Source organism: Pelobates fuscus, chromosome 1, assembly GCF_036172605.1.
Source record: "Pelobates fuscus isolate aPelFus1 chromosome 1, aPelFus1.pri, whole genome shotgun sequence".
Lineage (NCBI taxonomy): Eukaryota > Metazoa > Chordata > Amphibia > Anura > Pelobatidae > Pelobates > Pelobates fuscus.
In genome coordinates, this window is record NC_086317.1 from 337613781 (window position 1) to 337638084 (window position 24304).

Below are 24304 nucleotides of genomic sequence, written 5' to 3' on the forward strand. Positions count from 1 at the left end.
TCTTGACAAGTTATACCCCATTACCCTGTGTTTGCCCTAAATAAAGATGGCTCCAGCAAGTCAGTGGGGGGCGGCTAAACGTCATCACAACATTCACGCGTAGGAGAGAGAGGCTTGTCCAGCAGTGACAGCAACGCGCGTTCCCGAGCCACGCCCCTCGGGAAAGAACATTGCCATTAGGAAGCGCGCGTGCACGCCAAGTGCAAACCCAATCGGGAGCGCGCGCGATCCGAACGTTCCCCGGGAATTCCGTGTGGGCCGGCGCCCCCCCCCCCTCACTCACTCACTCAACGGAGAGTGCACAGCAACGGGACAACCCACCCCCCCACTGCCACCCGGCCCGGCGGACCCTCCCCTCGCAGGCCGACCGGCATGAGTGTCGCAGCCAGCTAGCCAGGTGCGATCGGATGCCCGGCCAGGCAGGCAGCGCTCAGTGCCCTCGCTCCCCATGCCAGTGCTGCCATGTCTGCCCATCACGCCGTGCACCCAGAGACCCGCAAGTTCACCCGGGCACTGAGCAAGCCGGGCACCGCGGCAGAGCTCCGGCAGAGTGTGTCCGAGGTGGTCCGATGCTCCGTGCTGCTGGTAAGGGGCAGGTTTAGGGCTAGGGGGGAGCACCATCACGTGGGAGGGTAAAACACATGGCACCCACATCTGTCACCCACCGACTTATACCCAGTGTGGCCAGAGGGAGAGGGCTCCAGCAAGAAAGACAACTCCCATCATGCTTCATCAAGCCATTAGCTGGCTGAGTATTGTGGGGGTTGTAGTTAAGTGACAGCTAGAGACCTACCCTTTGGCCACCCTGGCTTATAGTCTCTAATCAGTCTTGGCTGGATTCTTGGTACTTCAGTTGTTTTGGACTACAGATCCCATTATGCTCAGCCAGACTTTACTGAAGTTCCTTGGGGGAGGCATGAGTGCATATACAGGTATACCTGTCATGAGGGGGCACAGCAATGCATAGAAATATTTATTTTCACTTTGTAAGAACCAAGCACAGGGAAATACATGCTTTATTTGCGTTATTTCTCAGACTTTATAGACTGCTGTGTAACCAAGTTGCATTTGAGCTATTTGATGAAAATATAGGTTGGAAGAGCTTTGTTGTTGCTTGGAATTAATTTCTAAAATATTTTACCAGAAACGAAACATTGATATTTCTCTCGTTTTCATGTATGTCCTGGGAATGAAAGCTGAACTGTAGAAACAATTGTCATTGTGGAATGTGAATACATTTTTTCCTACTAGTATTGAGCTTCTTAGTTCAAATGTTTATAGTTATGTGTATAATGTTTTGTGAGCACGTTTGTTTCAAGGTATATTACATCAGCAAGTATTGAACATCAGTAAATCAACTATAAGTAATAAAATTGATTCATCTTTCTGTGCACAGAAGGGAACCAGCTGAGTTGAAGAATTTTTCCTGCTTGATTTTGGCCTTAAGTTTGCAATTCATACCCTTGTTAGTTCATAATTCGTTGTTTAATGTATAGACTCCAATAATCATTTGGTCTACTAAAACATACTTTTAAATTAATATCTATTGCTAAAATTTGTGATTTTAATAGCCAGACTGTAGCCACCATTTGACATGTCTTACATGATATCTTGCCCCAGTCCTCATTCTATATTGTTGTGAGAACTCAGAATACATAAACCTATACTGCACTGGTAGAGATGGATACTATTTAATCTAGAATTTAACAACGATATGCATTTTAAAATGGGTTATGCTTTTTCTTTCTCAAACCTAAGTTGTCAAATATTTTATTGTAATTTTTTTTTTGGTTGGGATTATTCATTTGGTTTATTCTTGCAATTGCCACTTTAAATTGTACGTTGTTGGCTTGACCTACAGCTGTCATTTAAATGTGATAGGGCACATGTATTTACTTCAGCAAACATTAAGCTTAAACCGTGAACAAATTGCATGTTACTCAATATAAACTTTTGTTTAAAGCATTCGCAGTGGAAACTTGCATTCATCATAGATCTTAGTTGTACTGTGGCACAAAGTTTGTGCAATGCCCACATTTTTTTTTTTTTTTGCTGTAATGCAGGTGGTTAGTTTTAATACACTTTGTTCTTTTTGTATCATGAGTTCTGCACGTTTCTTGTTGGTCAGGCAGTTAAATTGCATTACCAATCTGAACGTGAGGTAAAGACATGTTAATTGCAGGGCTGTGGATGTGGTACACAAAACCTTTGACTTCTGCATCTCAATTTATGACACCCCTGACTTCTTTGTTATTTTAACTGTAATTATATTAATGTATTAAAATATACTGTATGTGCCAGCCTATAAGCCAACATTTTAAGCTCAAAACAAATCTCCCATAAACTATGTTGGGCTTATTAGTCAACCCATAAGCAAATACGGTACTATATTTGTCTAATGCTTTTTTAAAACATGCAATGCTTTCACCATTCTCATAACTCTTTATCGTATTCAAGTTCTTTCCTAAAGAAATAGAATTTCTTGAGTGCTTACCATCACTGTTATCACTCGATTGAGTAGATTTAGGAACCATTATGTCATTTTTTTATATACCAATTTCAGGAGAACTAGCAGATGACATTACCGTTTGCAATATTGTATCATTCACACAACTGATTGGATTCATTTGATTGGATAAATATACACACGCTATTTTTTTCAAAAAAGTAAACTTCACACTGTTTTGTTTGTTTACATTTAAACTGTGACCATATTGTTATTCGTTTAATAAATTTTCCTGATGTACATTACAGAATACAGTAAGGAAGACCATGCATAATTTTGTATGAAACAGGGCTATTTGTTAACGTCTGTTAGCCCAGGCCCAAATTGTAAGCGTACAAATCATCAAGCCTAGCCTTGGTCCAAAAATTGCACACTAATTTAAACAAGGCTACTTATCTGGCAAATAGAGGCCTAAACCTATATTACACCACTTGGTTTTAGGGGTTGACTTACCCTGGTGTGTGTGTGTGTGTGTGTGTGTGTATATATATATATATATATATATATATATATATATATATATATATATATATATATTTTTTTTTTTTTTTTCCAGACTCCAATTCGGTAACTCAGAAATTACTTCTGATCCCAAGACTCCATCTTCACAACACTTGTTAAAGGAACAAGCCAGAACTATAAATAGATACCTTTTATTTATAACACTGCATTGTTTTGCACACTATTTAGATGTAGGGCCCCCTGCTCCTTTGATAAAATAGGTTACTTATCTAGTAGCAAGTGTGTCACTTGCAGAATATCTGGTCCATAGAGAAATATTGGGAAGGTTGCATGCATAATTGCCAGGCTGTTACGGCAATGAGTAGTAATAGACAAGCATTGAAACCAATGCTTTTAAATGAGAAGCTGCCACTTCCACCTTGAACAGCTGCTTAAAGGACCACTCTAGTGCCAGGAAAGCATACTCGTTTTCCTGGCACTAGAGTGCCCTGAGGGTGCCCCCACCCTCAGGGACCCCCTCCCGCCCGGCTCTGGAAAGGGGAAAGGGGTAAAAACTTACCTTTTTCCAGCGCTGGGCGGAGAGATCTCCTCCTGCTCTCCTCCTCCGATCCTCCTCTTCTCCTCCCCGTCGGCTGAATGCGCACGCGCTGCAAGAGCTGCGCGCGCATTCAGCCGGTCACATAGGAAAGCATTCACAATGCTTTCCTATGGACGCTGGCGTGCTCTCACTGTGAAAATCACAGTGAGAAGCACGCAAGCGCCTCTAGCGGCTGTCAATGAGACAGCCACTAGAGGACATAGGGGGAAGGCTTAACCCATTCATAAACATAGCAGTTTCTCTGAAACTGCTATGTTTCTGAAAAAATGGGTTAACCCTAGAAGGACCTGGCACCCAGACCACTTCATTAAGCTGAAGTGGTCTGGGTGCCTAGAGTGGTCCTTTAATGCAAATTAGGACTGGAACCCTCTCGGTTGCCTGGTTGACAGCTGGGAGATATTACCAAGGGGGACACGGCACTTATATAAATGCTAATGTCCCTTGAAATCTTCACTTTTATAAAATTAGGGTGCAGCGACAGTCCGTTAAACCTCTTAAAAATGCAATTAAACTTACCTGTAGTCTAGCACTTGGACAGATTCCTAACTGCATCCTGATCCTACTAATGTAAGATAGCCCATCTTGATGATTTCTGTCCAATCAAAACATGTCTTAAAGAAGCTTTGCAGACATGCCGCGCATGTGTGGCAATGAAGATGCTCATGTAGAAGCATTGGACGTATCACAAGAATCCCATGTGGGCATACTTTGCATGCTTATACCTATATGTAAATCTGATTGCATAATTGAATCTATTATAGCCTGAAGCTCTTAGTTTGTCTGATTAACAGCCACTAGGATCATGGGAACTGCAAAATGTAAACCGTGCCATTGCTCAGAAACAACACTCATTTCATTTCCACGGCTGGACAGCATCTATGCCCAGAAATTAGTTGATTAAGATGAAGTGCCTGTTCAGCTTAGAGAGTCCCTTTTAAAAATTTTTTTTTCTTCTGCTTTTCTTGCTGAAGGGAATCATTGCTGAACCACAAACGTTTTCTTCAATTTATATTTGTGTCTGTGTGTGTTGAACTCATGGTAATAACCTGCGTGACCAAATAGGAAATGTTAAAGTAGCTGAATACAGTTACCGTAGCAACCATGTGCACCCCTTAACATGAGTTGGGTTCTACTATATAGATGTTGGGTTCTCTCTATATAGAAGATATATATATCTATATAGTAGACTTGTGACAATAAATCGTTGTGCTGTACAAATCCAGGAGTGCCGGTATTTATCTACTTTTATATCACAGTGTGAATGGGCACCCGGTATCATCTTGGCTGGAGGTAGGAGTGCAGAAGTTTTTTACTTTTATTTTTATATATATATGTGTATGTATATCCATCCAGTGTACAGCGTTACGGAATTTGATGGCGCTATAATAATAATAAATATATATATTTATTATAGTGGCACCTCGGTTAGCATTATTTTCAGTTTACAAATGAAAATCCTTTGAAAATAATTCCTCTGTTTTACAATTTTTTTTGCAATACATAGCAAGTTTCCCCAGGATGTATTGTGCCTGGGAGGTTAATAGTGCCAGCCCCGTGCATGCTGGAGTCTGTGGGGAACACGTGGCGTTGAGTGTGGAGGTGTTGGAGCGGCTTTTGCATTGAGTTTTTGAGCCATTCTGGACATTATTTTCAGCAGTTTTGGGACTTTTTTTGTGCATTTCTCAAGCGGTGGAAAGGTAGGGAGCTGAGCTTTGTTGTTTGCATGCCTTTTACTGTGTGTTCTGCATTGTGGGTTGGTTTCCATGCCAGCTCATTTTTTAAGTTTTTTTCTGACCTCTAGAACAGATTAATTGGGTTTTCAATGCATTCCTATGGGATACCGCGTTTCGGTTTACCAATTTTTTGCAATACAAAATGTCCCGGAGAACGCATTAAATTCATAAACCGAGGTACCACTGTGTGTGTGTGTATGTGTGTGTGTGTATATATATATATATATATATATATATATATATATATATATATATATATATATATATATTACTCTCCAGGTTGTATGTCAGTTTCTTGCAGCAAATGTATCTGATAGATACCTGGATGCATTCCTATACGTAGCAGTGTTTGATATTGTTTCAGGGTTTGTTGACTATTCATTCCTTTGGATTCAGAGCTATGTATTTGGCTTTCAGCATAAGGGATGTGCATTTACTTGTTAGTCTGCTCTATGTTACTCATTGCATTTGTCATACAGTAAGCCTCAGGAACCTTAGTTTCCAGTCCCCTGTAGAGATTATGTGACTATACATGAAACATGTTTTAACACAGACCGTATCCAAGTTCTACCACTGATATCAATGACCTGTTTATTAATAATCTGTCTGGATTTTTATTTTTAATTACTTTATAATTTTTTGTGTTTTTATTTTCCCATGATAAGGTCATACATACCGGTAATATTATTTACTCCATCTACCGTATTTAGAATTTTTTTTTTAATTTGTAATGTTAAGTAATGCTCACACAACTCACATAATGTAAAGTTGAATACAATTTTCAAGTATTAACATTGCGACCACTATCCACCCCTTTGCTGAAAAAAAAAAAAAGATTTTTACTTCCAGCACTGAGACTCATCTACGGCAGCCGCTTGCTCCATCTCTAAAACATCAGTATGTCTTCTGCAATCTAGTCCTGATCCAGATGATCTCTAGTCAAATCCAATGCCTCATTTTGGCTGAGAACACCTCATTAGTGGCCACTAGATGCACTTCCTCCTTAAAACATTGGCATTTCATAGGTCTACACACGCTTATGTTTTTGCTTTTTTTTAATAGAGGAGTGCTGGAGTCAATGTTCTGCATGAGAGGAATTTAATTGATGTAGTGGGGCAGTTGCTGCACATGTGCCCTATGTCCCTAATGCTACAGCAGAGAGAGAATCAATCCCAATAATCTCACAGAAGGTGGAGTGGCTGCGCAGAGAAGGCTGTCTCCGAGCTGAATGTTATTTATTTGTTATTTTTTTGTACCAGCTTAGCTCTTGTCAGTTGATATAAATTTACATGTTCAATTCGCCCATTTTATTCGTTTTAAAAAAACATGTGCCTCTCTTCTGTTCTCAGGGATGTTTAATTTTCTATAAGGTATTTTTGTATTGTGCAACACATCCTCTTATAATTGGACCAGCAAGGGGAAATATGATATTCCTGCGCTAAACGCCACATCTAACATCAAAGATGTTTAAATTTCACTTAGTGAAACGTATGGCTAAGTTAGCGGAGAAGAATACTATCCATCAGCGTTCACTTTATGAATAAATAATAATAATAACAAATGACCTGTAACAGAAACAACAAATTCTGCAGCAGTGTTTAGTGAGTAGAGGATACCCGAGTTAGCAAGTTTAGGCTAAAGAGATAAGGGCCCTGCAAAGTACATATTTAGATCCATTTTTAGTGTAGATGGTAAGGCAAAGATTCTGCAATGAAAGTTCAATTGTCAGGTGTGTAATCATGTCAGGTGATGTACATAGCATGATGGACAGTAGCAGTAGACTAGACCAGATGGTGAGATGAGAAGGGACTGCTGATGGGAGAGAAGTTAGTAAGTTGATATGTTTCTATAAAGATGTCTGTTGGGTTCAGTAAGGCGTTCCATGTGAATGGGCATCAATGGAAAAGTCCTGCAAGTGATACTTGTAGGTGTGAACAATGGACGTGGGGTGAAGGCAGTTTTAGTAGAATAGAGTATCCGGTACAATATCCTTGATTGTTAAAGAAATTATTATTATTAATGGGGGGTGCTCTGTAGGTGAGAATTAGGGTTCTATCCCAAAATGAGTAGAAGTCAGTATAATGATTGACAAATGTATGAGAAGTGTGCATTCAATATGGATTGCAAGGGAGAATCTTGACTGGGACTGATGAAGAGTTGCAGCAATAATGTTGAGGCCTGGTTGAAATGAAATTTCTTTAATTGTCACACTCCCTGTAAGATCCACTCAGTGTTGAGAGTAGAGTGCATTAGTTGCCTAATGTCCACCTATGTAAATGTGGGTATGTTGGGGATGCCATAGTAACATGCACAGGCATCTTCAACTGGCAAGTGTCAATGAAAGAACCATGTAAAGTAAATTTGGCATTTACGATTGTCATGAATGTCTGAGACCATACTTCTTGCATTAATTTTGATTAATTTTGCATAGTACTGTTGAAATGTTTGGTAATTGCTTTTTATTGTAGGCTGAAAATGTAGAAAACTGTTTAGATTAGTACACAGATATTATGTCCATTCACAAATGTAAAAAGTAGTGGGAGTAGGCCTACGGTGCTATACAGTAGTGATCCATATTTAAATTCTATTTTTTTTTTTTTAAATCTAAAACTCTTTGTGTAGAAATGTTTGGATAAAATATAAACAGACATTTCTTACGCTCACACCTGTACATACATACCTGCAGATGACAAGGGCTAACATGACTTATCTTCCTGTTATCCCAGGAGTGTAACAATTCTTATCAGTACATTCCATCATTCCCACTGATGCCATTCAAACCTAATATTCTTCTCTTGGAAAAATGTGTTGTTTTTTTTTGTGTGATACACATTTTGGTATTTGTTTTGACAGCCACCTTCTCAATATGTTTGACCTCTATATACACCTTTTAGGCTACTATAAATCCATTGGCATGTCTGGCTGCCAAGCCATGTCCTTTAATGGTAATGTGAAGTAAAAAAACAATGTAAGCTTTGCAATAAGTTAGTCATTTTTATGCATTTTGTTGATAAATAGGGATTGGATGTGGGAAGACTTTTTGCTTGACCTGTAATAAGTATCTTTATTAACAGGGTTGTGGGAAAAAAAATAGGAACATAAAGGGCCACTATAGTCACCAGAAAAACTACAGCTAGAGACACCTCTAATGGCCACTTCTCAGACAGCCAATAGAGGTGCTTCATGGTGTGCATCACTGACGTTAAGTGTCTCCATGCATGGAGGCGCTGTACTTTTCCCGTAGAGATGCATAATTTCAATGAATCACTCTGAGGAGATGGCGTTGGCTCTGCCCCCACCCCCACACCTCCTTGGCTGAGATAATCAGAATTGACAATCTCAGCCAATCCAATGCTTTCCTATGGGAAAGCATTGTGATTGGCTGAGATCATCAATTCTGATGATGTCAACCAAGGAGGTGAATTGGCAGCGGGGCCAGACGTGATAAGCTTCACTCAGCGCTGGAAAAAGGTGAGTAAATCGCCTTTCTAACCTGAGGTAAGGGGGGCAAACAACCTAACCAGTGGTTTTAAAACCATAGTGTCAGGAATACACATTTGTGTTCCTAATACTATAGTGCCACTTTTAAGCGTTACTCCAAGCAACAGTGATTTCAAGTGGTCATGCTGCCTGAAGTCTGTATGTGGAGCGTTTTGTGAAATGCTGCACATGGACATTAAGCACTCTGCTGTCTTTGGTGTATTTCAAGCTTCTGTCCTGGGATGTCATCAGCCAGCCCAGATGTAGAGTTTCGAGACGAGCAATGTCTATAATGTGGATATTCCTATGCACATAATTGCAATTATTGGTTGAGAGCGGTGTACTAATGCTCACAGCCATTGAATGTCCGACCGGATTAGCTTTAAGCTCTACAGAAACTGGATGCCCGTCACAGCCAGCCTTAAAGGAAACCAAGTGCCCAGCAGGACCATGAAAAATGGTGAAACTGTTGCAGAATGTTATGCCCCATTACTGGGAAGTGGGACCAGGGTACTTCTCACACCATAATAACCACAGCAGGTTGTAGTGGTTACGATACTTGGAATAATCCTATGAGACTGACGTGTGGTTTTTGCATGATAAAAGTCTTTCTTAAAAAATGGATGTGCATGTTTTATGTTACAAAACATGTCACGTTTTAAAGTGCTACGTAAGTATTTTCTGTTCTTTGTTACGATGTTGCTTTGCTGACTGTCTGCCCTTGTTGTAAAACTGAAAAGTGATTACTAATGCTATGAATAGTTTTCACATGAAAAGGCTCACTAAGGCATGCTCAAATATGTATGTGAATGTTAAACAACAGGTATTTCTGCCTTTAATGTGAGCTAGAGATACGCAACAGGATGAAATAATCTGACTCATGATGAATCAATTATATATTGGAAATAGGGGTAGATCTGCTAGGGAAAATAAGCAGAAAGGCACAACATAGTGGTGAAAATGGTGTTAGATACAATTGTCACACTCCCTGTAAAATCCACTCCGTGTTGAGAATAGGGTGCATTAGTTGCCTAATGTCCACCTATGGAAATGTGGGTATGTTGGGGATGCCATAGTAACATGCACGGGCATCTTCAACTGGCAAGTGTCAATGAGAGAACCATGTAAAGTAAATTTGGCATTTATGATTGTCATGAATGTCTGAGACCATACTTCTTGCATTAATTTGGATTAATTTTGCATAGTACTGTTGAAATGAAACTGTAGTACTGTAGAGACAATTGGCCACTCACACTTTGGATGTTAAATTCAAGCCTTCAGAGTATATTTAAATATGTCATTGGGTTTTCCTCCTGTTGCTATTGTACATTCATGCTGAATCAAAGCTGAATTCTTATTGGTTTCTGGTATTGTAAACCATTTAAAATTTAGGTGGAAATTCATTGTAGCCTCCAAGATTTCTCCAGGGCTGCACCTCTCATGTGGAACTCCCTTCCCTTCTCCGTAAGACTTTCACCCAGTCTCCACTCATTCAAAACAATCATTGAAAACTCACTTCTTCAAGAAAGCATATCAATTAAACTGTTAGCAGGTTTTTATCCACCATGACTCCTCTCCTGCAACTGTCTCCTCTCCTCACCATGACTCCTCTCCTGCAAAATTACCTACTAAGCCCTCAATTAATACTTTTCGAACAACCTACTTCATACCCCTACTTTTACCCTTTGTTTCACTATACCCCACTCACTCTAGAATGTAAGCTCTGTTTCTGTATGTCCAATTGTCTGGTTACAATTACGTCTGTTAGTCCACCCATTGTACAGCGCTTCAGAATGTGATGGTGCCATGTAAATAATAAAATAATAATAATTGTATTTGACCGGAGATTAGAGACACACGGAGAAGGGGGAAAAAAAACTTAAGGCCTATGTAATGCATGATTTTGGAGCAAAGGGTGTAATAAAGGTAAGTTGCATAGCTTGTACACGTATATATTTGAAATGTGAATTTTTTGATCAAACTACTTACTGAGCTTTACCTTTTCTTTAATAGCTAAGGTATCCAACAGTAAAGTTTAATATAAAATGGTTGAAAAAGCAAGATTTGAACTATGAACGTTTTTCCTAGAGAAGTAATTGTTCCCTGTTCCTTCATACCAGTAAATTCTATTTCAGTGTTTACAGGGATGCATTATGCAGCAAAAATAATAATAAAATAAAATAAAAACTCCTACTAGCGAGGCTTAAAAAGTTAATTGCCACTGCAAGCACTACTAACCAGTAGTGATTTTGTTACTTGCCAGAGCTGATATTTCGAGCCCTGAGAAACGCTATGAGCAAGATAGGGATTATAAGGTGAATGAAAAACGTTTTGAGTTTCAAGCTGGACCTTTTATAGGATCAATATGTAATGTTCAAGTGACTTGAATTGTTTATTTTCATTTGATATGTACGCCAAGCATTAATTAAGGTATACTTAACCCCTTAACGCCGTTACGACGTTCTATGCCGTCACGCTTTAAGTGGGCTTTAAAGCCGTTGCAACGGCATAGAACGCCGTAACGGCTTTGAGCCCTGGAGCGCCCGGGATACTTACCTTCCCGGCCCTTCCGCTTCGGGAGGACTGCCTCACAGCCCAGGCAGCCCCCCCACGGCAAATCAGGCCCCCAGGGGCCATGTGATCGCTCTGAAAGAGCGATCACATGGCCCCCTATAGCTGGCTGTGGATCTGCCAGCAGGGGGACTGTCGAAAATATTAGACAGTCCCCCTGCTGGTAGGTAGGTAAAAAAATATTAAACATGTTTAAAAATAAAATAAATATATTTATATATAATATATGTGTATATATAATATGTATATTATATATATTTTACGTCATACATAGTGTATTTTAATACTAATATAAGTACATATATTAGTATTAAAATACACTTAGAATGACGTTATATATATATAATATACATATATTATATAATAGATATATACACATATATTATATAAATAAATACGTATAATTACAATAATAAATAAATAAAATAATAAAATTAATAAATAAAATATTGAAACAAAATGTAATATAAATTATATATACATATGTAATTTCATTCTAACTATTTTGTTATTAAAATATATATATATATATATATATATATATATTGGTAACAAAATACACTTAGAATGACATTCTATATATATATCTATCTATATATAAAATGCAAATAACCGCAAATATATATACCGGTATATAGATAAATACATATAATTACATTAGTATACACGTAGACTTTAAATACCTATAAATGCATATATATTAAAATTCTACGTGTATATTTAAGTAATCTTTTAACATAATTAGGTGATTTGATTAATTAAAATTTGATTGACATACCTGACAACACAGGGAGAAAGTGCAGAGAATTTAATTTGCAAGCACTATATTTGACCCTGTAACTCTTCAAGACAACATAAAACCTGTACATGGGGGGTACTGTTTTACTCGGGAGACTTCGCTGAACTCAAATATTAGTGTTTCAAATTGGTAAATTGTATTACAACGATGATATTTTAAGTAAAAGTGAAGTTTTTTGCATTTTTTTTACAAACTAACTGCACTTTTATGGACTATATTATTGTTGTTATATGTTTTACTGTTTTAAAACACTAATATTTGTGTTTAGTGAAGTCTCCCGAGAATAACCGTACCCCCCATGTACAGGTTTCATGGTGTTTTGGAAAGTTAGAGAGTCACATATAAGGCTTGCATTTCATTTTTTTGACATTGAAATTTGCCAGATTGGTTATGTTGCCTTTGAGAGCGTATGGTAGCTCATGAATGAGAATTACCCCCATGATGGCATACCATTTGCAAAAGTAGACAACCCAAGGTATTGCAAGTGGGGTATGTCCAGTCTTTCTTAGTAGCCACTTAGTCACAAACACTGGCCAAATATTAGTTTTTTGCTTTTTTCACACAAAAACAAATATGAACGCTAACTTTGGCCAATGTTTGTGACTAAGTGGCTACTAAAAAAGACTAAACATACCCCACTTTCAATACCTTGGCTTGTCTACTTTTTCAAATGGTATGCCATTATGGGGGTAATTCTCATTGCTGGGCTACCACACCGTCTCAAAGGTAACATTACCAATCTGGCAAATTTCTATTTGAAAATGGAACGTTCTATATTTGACCCTGTAACTTTCCAAAACACCATAAAACCTGTTAATGGGGGGGTACTGATGTACTCGTGAGACATCGCTGATTACAATTATGTGCATTTCACAGCTAAAATGTCAGACGGAAATACAAATTTAAAAAAAAATCCTTATTTTCTCACATTTTTTTGAAATTTTATTCATAATGAATTATGTTCCATATATGAATAGTTAATGATAAATTAAAGCCCTGTTTCTCCTGAACAAAATGATATGTAATAAGTGTGGGTGCATATAATTTGAAAGAGGGGAACTACTGGTGAACAGACATATAGCGCAAATTCCAGTTTTTGTTTTGTTTTGATCAGAACGTGCACTATTGACTCCGTCCTGAAGGGGTTAAAAGGTTTTATTTTTAAAACAAACAACAAACCTTACCTGTGTGTGTATATCTAATAATTTAACACTAAAGGAGTTTCATGCCTTCATCACAGTCTGGTCCAGTATGAAATATCCTGCTAATTTAGCAGTGACATCTCAGAACGGAACAACGCTAGACTAGTGGTATATTCCATTTTTGTATTTGATTTTTAAATTTTGTATTATAATGGGATGATACCCTCTTTAAACCTTAATGAATGAATCTATCTCCATTTAATATAAAGGCTGATTCCTATTTGAACCATATTATTTATTTATAAAATATTTTACCCGGTAAGCTACATTGAGATTTATCTCGTTTTCTAGTATGTCCTAGGGACATGGAATATGGAAGTATTGCTTTATTCTTATCTATTACATATAAGTCATGTTTTACACATTTATTCATAAGATTATGTTTTTAAAGTTAATAGTTTTAATTGAACCTCCTAACATGAAAATTGAATTATATCCTTTTATTTTCTTTAAGTGTCATTCCTGTAATTGAGATCCCAGTTAGAAGAAACTATTTGGGTTTCTCCTTTAAAAAAGCAGGATTAAGAAGTGTACTGGTATGTAAAAATATTGAGTGCGTCTGCCAACTTGAGAGGATACAGAGCAGCACAAAATAAACCTTGCATACCAGGTATGTCTGCCTGGCATTCTTTAAGAAGCCAAACAGCTTAGTTGCTAGGGGTGTTTTCATTGACATACTAGTGTGGTCACCCAGGGTGACTTTTCTTCAAACACCATCTTAGTGCAACTAGTTATGGCCTGTATGCATGTCTTGTTATCATTTCCTTCAGGATGCTTACAGAAACAATTTACACAATGGTACAATTCTTTACATATTGGGATCCCTCGTAATAGATGTATATTGGCTGTGAAAACACCTGTTGTTGCTTAATGCTCAACAAATTGATTTCCCAACACTCATCTTGCCCATCTACTAGCAATGGGTTGTGAGCTAATATCTTCTTTCAGCATACTGTACATACAGAGGGTGTGTGGTGTTCCCCAGTTCCCCAGTTCTGTCAAACTGTTTTTGAGATCTTGCTATATTGCTAATGCAGAATTTTTATCTACACATGAGCATCATCAATTTGTTTATAATTGGAGAGCAGTAATAGACAGAAATCGTCTGCAGATAAGATTAGACTGCTGCTTTAAGGGGCAAAAATTCCAAGTTGATTGACAACTTGATTGTTTTTGTCTAAGTTTATCCACTCTTTCTTTCTCTCAAAACAACTAATTATTTAAAGGCTAGAACATTAAATGTAGAAATGCACTCACTAAGTGGCAATTTTATTGGGTGCACCTTTTTCATTAAATCTGCTTGTCAAACTATGACATCATCTGACCGCATGTCCATTTATAAAGCCTGCAGTTATGGTAAAGATGTTTAATGTTGTGTGACAGAACAAATTTGTTACATTGCATGTACTGGTCAAACATGGTTGTTCCATCATCCCAGAAACAAAAAAAACTTTACCTTGTGGGAGTTTCAGGAGATTTCAAGAGCGTGAAATACACAAAATACATCCAGTGATCATCAGACCTTTGAGCAAGCATCATATTAATGAGTGGTCAAAAACTCAGTTGCAAGAAATATTTAGTTGACAACACATTATTATTATTATTATTAGTATTATTATTAGTATTATTATTCGTATTATTATGATATTTATAGAGCGCCGTCAAAGTCCGCAGCGCTTTACAATGGGTGGACAAACAGACATGTAGTTGTAACCAGACAAGTTGGACACACATGAAGAGAGGGGTTGAGGGCCCTGCTCAATGAGCTTACATGCTAGAGGGAGTGGGGTAAAATGACACACAAAGGTAAGGATAGTATTAGACTAGTGACAGTTGCAGAAGAGGAATCAGTTGGGAGCTATTAACAGTTTAATTGATACGCTTTTATGAAGAAGTGGGTTTTTAACGATTTTGTGAAGGAGTGGAGACTGGGTGTGCATCTAACGGAGGAGAGAAGCGAGTTCCACAGGAACGGTGCAGCCCTCGAGAAAATTTTGAAGGCGAGCATCAGAGGTGGGAGTACGGACAGAAGATAGACTTAAGTCTTCAGCAGATCGTAAGGGCCTAGACGGGACATACTTGTGTATAAATCACTGTTTAGTTAATAAGGGAGTGCGCTGGATTCTGTATTTTGTGTATAAGGGAGGATAGATAGATGGGAGCATTATGTAGAGATTTGAAAGCAAGAACCAGAATTTTAAATTGAGGCATGGGAGGTGTGGACGGACAGGAAGATGAGCCTCGCCGCCGCATTCATTATGGACTGTAACGGCGCAAGTTGGGTGCACGTAAGACCACTGAGAAGCGGATTACAGTAGTCAAGGCGAGAAAGGACAGTGGAATGGACCAACACCTTAGTCGCATCTGGCGTTAAGTAGGGGCGGATGCGTGCAATGTTTTTGAGATGGAAATGACAGGATTTGGTGATAGATTGAACATGAGGCTTGAAGGAGAGGTCGGAGTCAAAGAGAACACCTAGGCACCGAGCCTGCATGGTGGAGCTGATGGTAGCACCGTTGACTTGGAGGGAGACAGACACAGGTGTAACAACACTTGAAGGAGGAAAGACCAGAATTTCAGTTTCGGTCAAGTTTAGTTTAAGGAAGTGGGCAGCTATCTAGTTAGAAACAGCAGAGAGGCAGTCAGAGACACTAGTCAAGAGGGATGGGGAGAGATCAGGAGAGGACAGGTAGATTTGCGTGTCACCTGCATAGAAATGATATTGGAAGCCCAAGGAGCTAATGAGTTTGCCAAGGGAGGCAGTATAGATGGAGAACAGTAGGGGACCAAGGACTGAACCTTGGAGGACACCAACAGAGAGGAGTTGGGGAGAAGAAGCAGAGCCAGAGAAAGAAACACTGAAAGAGCGCTGGGAGAGGTAGGAGAATAGCAGTGTGCAGAATGGACATCTCTGAACATGGATAGCATCGGACCTTGAAGCAGGTAAACCACAACAGTAGCAAATGTTGTGTACCATGCCACGAAGAACAAAGCAAGCAGGCATGCTTTGGGCATATGATTCAGAAAACTGTTCTGATATCATGGTCTGATATATCTTCATTTACTATTATTTTTATTAACACTTATATAGGTGGAAGATATTCTGCAGAACTTTACAATTATAGGAAGGGGATAGTTAGCGGTGAAGAAGGACCTGCTTAAATGAGCTTTCAATCTATGCAGATTTGAGGTAGGCTGATGTATCATTTGATATCTTGCACAGGGATTCTTACTGGTGAGGTGGATTGACATTGATTCCAATAGGGATTTTCCAGTCCCAAGCCTGTGTTATTACCACTGCTCTAACCAAATGGTAAGATCAGAATCTTGTGAATTGAATTCTGTAGTTTCCTCCAGTTGTGTGCCGCTTGTATCGTGGTGTAATGGTGTGATATTGCCACTACAGGGGTATGTATGATAGTGCCAGCAAGATGTGTATCTGTAAGCTCTACTCATATTCTTCAACTTGGTCCAATGAACTGGGCAGGGATTTTAGTGTTGACTTATTTTAAATCATGATTTCGTTTTTTCCCCCCTGTTCTTCATAGTCCCCACATCCTAATCAGGGTTAGTACCGGTAGGTGAAATGAGTTTGAGTGCGACATTACAATGAGTTTGTGTAAGAAATCTAGAGATTTGCAGGAATTGCCTGATGCTTTTGAGTCAGTGTGTGACATTGATTTCATGCTGTTCTGAGTTCAAAAAGAGATCCTAACTGGAGATTGATAAGAGTAAGCTGTAAAGGGGCTAGTGAGTTTTGTCAATAGTTTTAAAGTGTATCATTTTACTAAAAATTATAAAATACATATATTTCTACTATATAAATATTTTCAACTGGCATATGGCAGTTCAATTGTTTCAAGTAGTCTTGTCGTCCTTTTTCAGTTAATTTTATTTTCCCTGTGTGTGTGCTTGCTGATACTTGTTTGAGTGTATTTGAAGGGGTGATCAGTTACTCTTTTATCTCAACATGAAAATCTTGTTTGTTTTTCTATATACAAGTATTTCTCATATATTTGAAAAGCTTGGTAATTCATACCTTAACCCAAATATGTTGCTGTGTTCAGTTTGTGCATGTTGTCATACGGCTGTACACTGTAGTGTTATCTTTACCACACAGTCCAAATCTCTTGTTTCACTTCCAGTATTTAGGTTCTGGAATGGAGTGTTCAGTGTCCATGTGCCGTAAAATAGATATTTCCTCCTTAATTATTTGAAAAACAGACTGTGTGATATTGTGTCCCCCCCATAAACTGATGATTCGCTCAGTTGGCTTTGATATATCTGCAGTGGTTTCACTGGTCCATTCTGTCTTGTAACATTGTGATGCTTTAATTTGATTATGATCAGAGAGTAATGTCTCATAAATTTGTGCTTTTGAGCACATGGGGACACTTTAGATTCTCTAAAATGTAAAAGTATGCATTGCCATTAATAGTTAGAAAATAAATTTGTAAATCGAAAATAATAAAACATCTTATAAATTGCACAGGTGTATCTACACATTGGCCTCTAAACAATTTTTAATTTCTGAAAAGCAATGAGTGTGCCCACATTTTTCATTTTGCGAAAAGTGCCTATTTCGATAGAAATTGGCTCTTTTATAAATAAACCTGGTTACACCCCCATGGCTTTCAAGCAGACAGCAGGTAATGTTACTTCCTATTCATGTTATTTCCTGGCTTCGTTACCTCAATGCAGCTGACCTCAAGAGTCAACAATTGCCCAGAGCAACTAACTTATAAACACCTCTCATTGAGCTTCATTGGGAAGTCTGTGATTGGACAGCAACAGAAATCTGTGCGGAGTTAGAAGCGAAGAGCTTGCAAAGGCAGCAGACAACTGCAGGTTTTGCAAGCTGATTTTAGATATATATCCTCAATTTAAAAAAATGCATAATTAAATGTATGCAAATATCGATTTGGGGTATAGCTACTTGAAGCGGAGCTCCCTCTACCCCGTCTGGGTAGTTCTGCCAAGTAGCGCTTTCTAGCTGGAACTGGGGAAAATCTTAGCGCTTCTGCCCCAGTTACTGCCTTCTGGAGCCTCTCTGTCCTGCAACAGGATAGGGGACTAGCTCTATTCCCTCCCAGAGACTGGACAACACAGTCCTGGGAGCTCTAGTCCTTACAAAGACTTTCCCCGCCAAGTCCTCCCCAAGCTGGAACAAGGTGCTGAGCAGTGAATAGCCCTTTCCCCTTCCAGTAACTAGATGACACATAGTTCTGGGAGTACAACTGATTTTAATGAGCCAAACTCTGCCTTTTTTGCACAGACCCCAACGAAGGGTCTCCAAACAATTCAATGCAAGCCCCTCCTAGGAATCTCTGGTAATGGGAGATAATTAAGTTAAAGACCAGTAAGCTAATTATTTCCCAGGAACAAAGAGCCCAACACAAAATATAAAAACATAAAAGTACCCCAGAACATATTCTAACCCCACATGTCATACATCCCTAAACCGTCCTGATCTGAGTTGTCCAAATAGCGCTCAGATCCATGCTGTGTAGGGGAAACACCATTGGGGCAAAGTTCTGACTGGCCGTACACATGGTCAAAGTCCAAAATAGTTCCAGGGCATTTGCTTTTGCCTGTCAACTTTTGGGAGCTCCTGCAGCCGAAATACAGGGTGCTCCGTCTTGCTCTCAGTTTGTTCTTCTTAGTCTCGAGCACCTTCCTTCCAAAATGTGCTCTCCTGGCAGGTCGCAAAGTGGTTCAAAACCTCAGACCAAGTTGTCCTGGAACCGTAAAGTCACCTCAAGCCGAAGTACCGCTGAGGTGACCGGGGACCCACAAAGTCTTCATGCCGAAATTAGTTCCATAGAGGTCGCGGCTAAGTACTGCTGAGGACCATTCGTGTGTTTGTTCATGCGAACGGCCGAGCTAGCGCTTGGTTCAATTCCAGAGAAGGGAAAGAGCCGAACCAGGGGCACCGAGGAAAAGCTGCTAATGGTGGCCAGGCAGGGTAACTCCCGAATGGGGTCTCCGACATGTACCATAGTCGGCGGGCTTCCACACTCCTCTAGGAGTTCGTGGAAAAGAGCGTTTGTCACACTACTTATCAGGGATTTTATTTATTTTGTATTTGGGCAGTGTCCCTTTAAGTATAATGATTTTATATATATATATCCTTCAGACATTATTTATTTTACTCTAATTGATTTAATCTTGCATACATAGGGCAGCCACCCATATTGATAGTTGTAGAATATTAGTCATTTTGGGCTGGCTGTGTAACAGGAAACCACAATGCTTGTTATTTCAGGTTGCTTTATAGGTGACCTGTGTTTTGTCACTATCCTCAAATAGGTTTCCATGAAGGTACCTGTACAACTATTGAGAGTGTGCCCAGAAATACAACAAAATGTAAAACTAATGAAAACAGAAACGTGTATATATATGAGTTTTTAATTTTATAGGCCTTTTGTTTTGTGTGTTTCTTTCTTTTTAAAAATTGGTTATAGGCAACCAGGGCTGACGCGTCCATAAGGTGGCACAGACGCTACCTTAGGACGCCAGAGCAGGGGAGCACAAAAATCTGAATCCCTTGCCTCTGGCTGGGGACTTAGATTTTTTTTTTTAATGCCCCTCACTCTTCCTGCATCCAGTGGAGTCGACCACCCTATCCTGATGATGTCAGGAGGAGGGAGCATGACTACCACTGCTCTTCTCCCATCTGCTGGGGAGTCTGGGAAAAGAGCTGTGGAAGTCACGCCCCCTCCTCCTGACCTCATCAAAAGGAGCTGGCTGTCAAGAGCACCTATGCCCCTTCCCCCCTCAACAGCTAATTCCTCAGCCACTGTGCCCCCACCACAGTTCCAGCCTCCCCCCTCAGCCCCCGTGCTGCCTATCTCTCAGCCCCTTCCCCTCTCTCAGCCCCTTCCCCTCTCTCAGCCCCTTCCCCTCTCTCAGCCCCTGTCCCTCTCTCAGCCCCTGAGCCCCCCACCACAGCCCCTGTGCTCTCTCAACTTCTGTCCCACAGCCCCTGTCCGTGCTCCACAGCCTTTGTGCTCCCCACTATAGCCATAACTCCAATACTACATATCCCTCCAACTACAGCCTCTTTTCCCCCACTTCCCGCCCTAACCCCACTTTTACATCCCATACCTCCACTACAGCCCCTATTCCCTTACTACAGTCCTTACCTCCCACTACAGTTCCATATCATCCCCACTACATCCCCTCTCCCCCAATTGCAGCCATCAACTTACTTCAGCCCCTATCCCCCCACTATATTTCCTAACCCCCCAATTACAACCCATGCCCTCCATTACAGCCCCTGTCACCCCACTACAGGCCCTACTATGACCCCTAACGTTTTAACTAACTACAGCCACTACAACCCACTACTAGTTCCCTTCCCGAGATTAGGCTCCTGTTCTGTATGCCTGTTCTGTATGCCTGTTCTGTATGCCTGTTCTGTATGCCTGTTCTGTATGCCTGTTCTGTATGCCTGTATCTGTATGACTATATGACTGGATATGTATGTCTTTGTATGCCTGTGTCTGTATGTGTATATGACCGTGTGTAGTGTGTGAATGTCTCTGTATGACAGTGTCTGGATGTATCTGTGTGTATCTTTGTGTGTGTTTGTATGACATTGTATCTGTATGTGTGGATTGTACAACTGTGTGCCTGTATGACTGTGTTTGATTGTGTGCCTGCATGTCTCTGTGACTGTGTGCCTGAATAATTCTGTGTGCCAGTATGGTTGTGTGTTGCTATATATCTATGTTTATGTGGCATGGGAGGAAAAAGACACACAATGGGCCCTGGGGGGGAGGTACACAAAACTGGCTGAGGGGAGAAAGCCACAGAATGGGGCTAGAGGGAAAGAAAGAGACACACAAAAGGGCTGGGGGAAAGAAAGAGACACACATAGTGGCTCATGAAAGTAAGAGATACACAAGAGGAAGGTTGTAAGAGACATACAGCTGAAGATGCATTGAAGACCTAGTAAAGGCGCGGGGGGGGGGGGGATAAAATACGCTTAAGAGGGGAATAAATTCAAAAGGGTGGTGGGGGGGAGCTACGAGACACACAAGTGAAGATTTTTTTTTAAGGGGGAGGGAGAGTGACAAAATGCATCTTTGCCTGTGTAGTCAAAAACCCTTGCACCGACCGACCTTGTAAGCAAAACTCATGAGGGCAAATATGGTGATTTAAAAAATCTGTACATTTCAAAGCATTCACTTCATTGATAGTATTTTGTTGATCTATCCTCTTTTTTATTTATTTTTTTACATTTTTAAAAGTTAATGTGTGGTGCATAAAGTAAAGCCCCTTAATAACTGAGGATGACAAGCTACCCCACTATGTAAGAGAAACGGCAGGGTGGAAGAAAGAAAAAAGGTTTTACTTTCATGCAGAAGTTGCTAGGTTACAGTAACAGATACAGACACAGTTCTGTCTGAGAATAAGATCCATTGCAGCACGGTTTCACACGCACCTCTCCCATCGTTCATTATTCATTCCTACAAGCATGTTCAGGCTTATTGGCTTGTGAAACCTTATTAAACCTCCTTAACCTATTTTGAAAAGCTCTGTCTGTGGCCCTCTGACTGCAAAGGGGTAGCAATTAAGAGATGAAAGATGTATTGGGATACTGTATATTCATCAAGTCTCTGGGGACTGGTTTTGTTGACTGATTTGAGACTGTTCAGACTAATTAGTTTTTTTGTGTGCAATGCATATACTGTATGCTTGTAATTGAAGGAAGGTAGAAACTGTTGGTTTAAAGGATAAGCAGTATTTATTCTTGCCTCGAAATATTTGAGGTGCAATTATATTTTGCCTTTAATCATTTTAGTGTGTGCCACTTATACTTTCTGTATAAAAAAATGTACAACAGCGTTACTTTGGATCAGGGATGGGGAACGTTTGGCCCTCCAGATGTTTTGTACTACAGCTCCCACAATGCTCTTACAGCCATAATGCTGGCAAAGCCTCAAGGAGAGATGTAGTCCACAACATCTGATGGGCCAAAGGTTCCCCATCTCTGCTTTAGAGAGACAATTTTGCAGCTAGCTGTGAATGTTTGAATATAACAATAAAATAATTTAAAGGGACACTCCAGGCATTAAAACAACTTCATCTGAATGACGTTGTTATGGTGCCAGGAGACCCCTGGAGGTGCACTTACCTCAAGGGGTTAAACTGTTCTCAAATGTTTTAACCCCAAAGTTGACTTCAGAGGACGTTCTCAGCCAATCAGGGACACTCCATTGATAAAGCTGGCTTGGATATAAACGTACCTTTCTCAAGCCACTTATTTGAATGGGGAGTCACTGATAGGCACCGATTGTCCGGCGGCCTTCCGCGCTTCCCCAATCTGAAAAATCATAAACCAGATGCCGTCTTAGAGGGAACTTGAGGTTAGAGTGCTTTTAGGGCCACCTCACATCATAAAAACTTCCTTTAGATGCGCTGGAGAGCATCCTTTCCCTGGGGTTTAGTGTCATCGTGGTGCTTTTCTAGCACTGCTCCCTCGCTCGCTGTTTAGCGATGCCTCTTTGGTTGAGATCATTGAGATTCCCATAAAAAAGCATTGGGAGACTAGTTCACATGTGTGGCAAAACATTACACAGGGCCAATTTCTCTGACACCATCTGATAGAAATTAAACAGTGGAAACACCTCTAGTGGGCTGTCTTTATGACAGCCACTATACTCAGGTTAACTCTGCAATGAAGACATTGCCGTTTTTCGTAACTCCAATGTTTTCAGCTGCAGGGTTAAAACTGGGTGACATGACACTCAGACCACGTCATTGAGGTGGTCTGGGGTTCTATAGTGTTCCTTTAATATTGCTTGTTACAACAGCACTTGCTTTGTTATGGTAACACCATTATTTTGCCATTAAGCTTTTGATTGTCTTACTTTTTACTAGATTTAGATCTGTTGTTCTCTGAGGTGCAGCACACACTGTGGTTTTGTCTTTTTCTGTAGATAGAGTGGACTAAAAGTACTGGTATACATCTATGGTATTTGTTCATATGATTAGGAGGGGAAGGATTTAGTAACACATGGCTTGACAAATTTGCTTTGAATCTGAGAGCCAGCTAAAGAACGCCATAACAGACGCACGCATACCATACCATACCATACTATACCATGGCAGACAGACGCACACTGACACAGACCCACACATTATTGCATGTATTAATAAAATCGGCATACCCTGGGGTCCAGTAGGCAACCACCTGGGGGATTGCGGAAATGGGTGATAAGCCAACTGCGCAAATAGTAGGTGACCGGCCAGGGAGCTGTGATGTCCCTTGCCCGCCGCTAAGTGAGGCTTGGGCTCAAATATGACATCATATTCCGGCCTCTCAATGCGGCGTGTGAGGGAGCAGATCAGGGAGATCACAGCTCCCTGGCCCCCTGGCAACAATACGCAAAGCCAGCCACCTGCCTCCACAGTCCGCCGCCTGCCTCAGAGGTAACAGGCTCACATATAGTATACAAGATAGATAAATCGGCGCAAAACACCTCTATAATAAAAACTGGGTATAGACAGCAGCACCAACAAAATACCCTGGTAAAATGGTATACAGTAAAATAGGAAGAAGAAAAGTGCTAGTGCGCTTAAAACATATACAGACACCTCTAATATATACAAGTGACTTGCAATATGCAAAACAGTGATAATATTAAAAAACCCAAACAAGGTGTGTGAAACCAAAATACTGACAGGTGAATACTTATAGCCTGCCAGTGAACAGCTGGATACTGTAATAAAGGAGACAAAAAATGGGGGAGGGGGGACAACAGAAAGCACTCCTAGTGCAATAAAGTTAATAATATAAAAATATAAATAATCTCTCTAGCGATAAAAAACTCACAAGTAAAGAGTGGTATAAGCCCCACTCATGGCTATCATGCCCAGGGAGGATCAGCCCCTTGGGTGCGTGGGATCAAAAGAAAAGCTCTGGTGACCACTGTGTCAAACTCG

At 40.1% G+C, this 24304-nt stretch overlaps 1 protein-coding gene across 4 annotated transcripts in view; it reads left to right on the forward strand.

The window, feature by feature from the left end:
* The first annotated feature begins 316 nt into the window (after positions 1-316).
* Positions 317-24304, forward strand: part of DOCK9 (dedicator of cytokinesis 9) — a 266617-nt gene continuing 242629 nt past the window's right edge. For 2 of the 4 annotated variants that reach the window (XM_063425570.1, XM_063425524.1), the window contains exon 1: positions 317-585. In XM_063425570.1, the coding sequence (XP_063281640.1) occupies positions 463-585 (123 nt within the window). In that variant the 5' untranslated portion in view covers positions 317-462. The remainder of the gene's footprint in view (positions 586-24304) is intronic. The other 2 variants (XM_063425509.1, XM_063425556.1) reach the window with 1 other exon arrangement.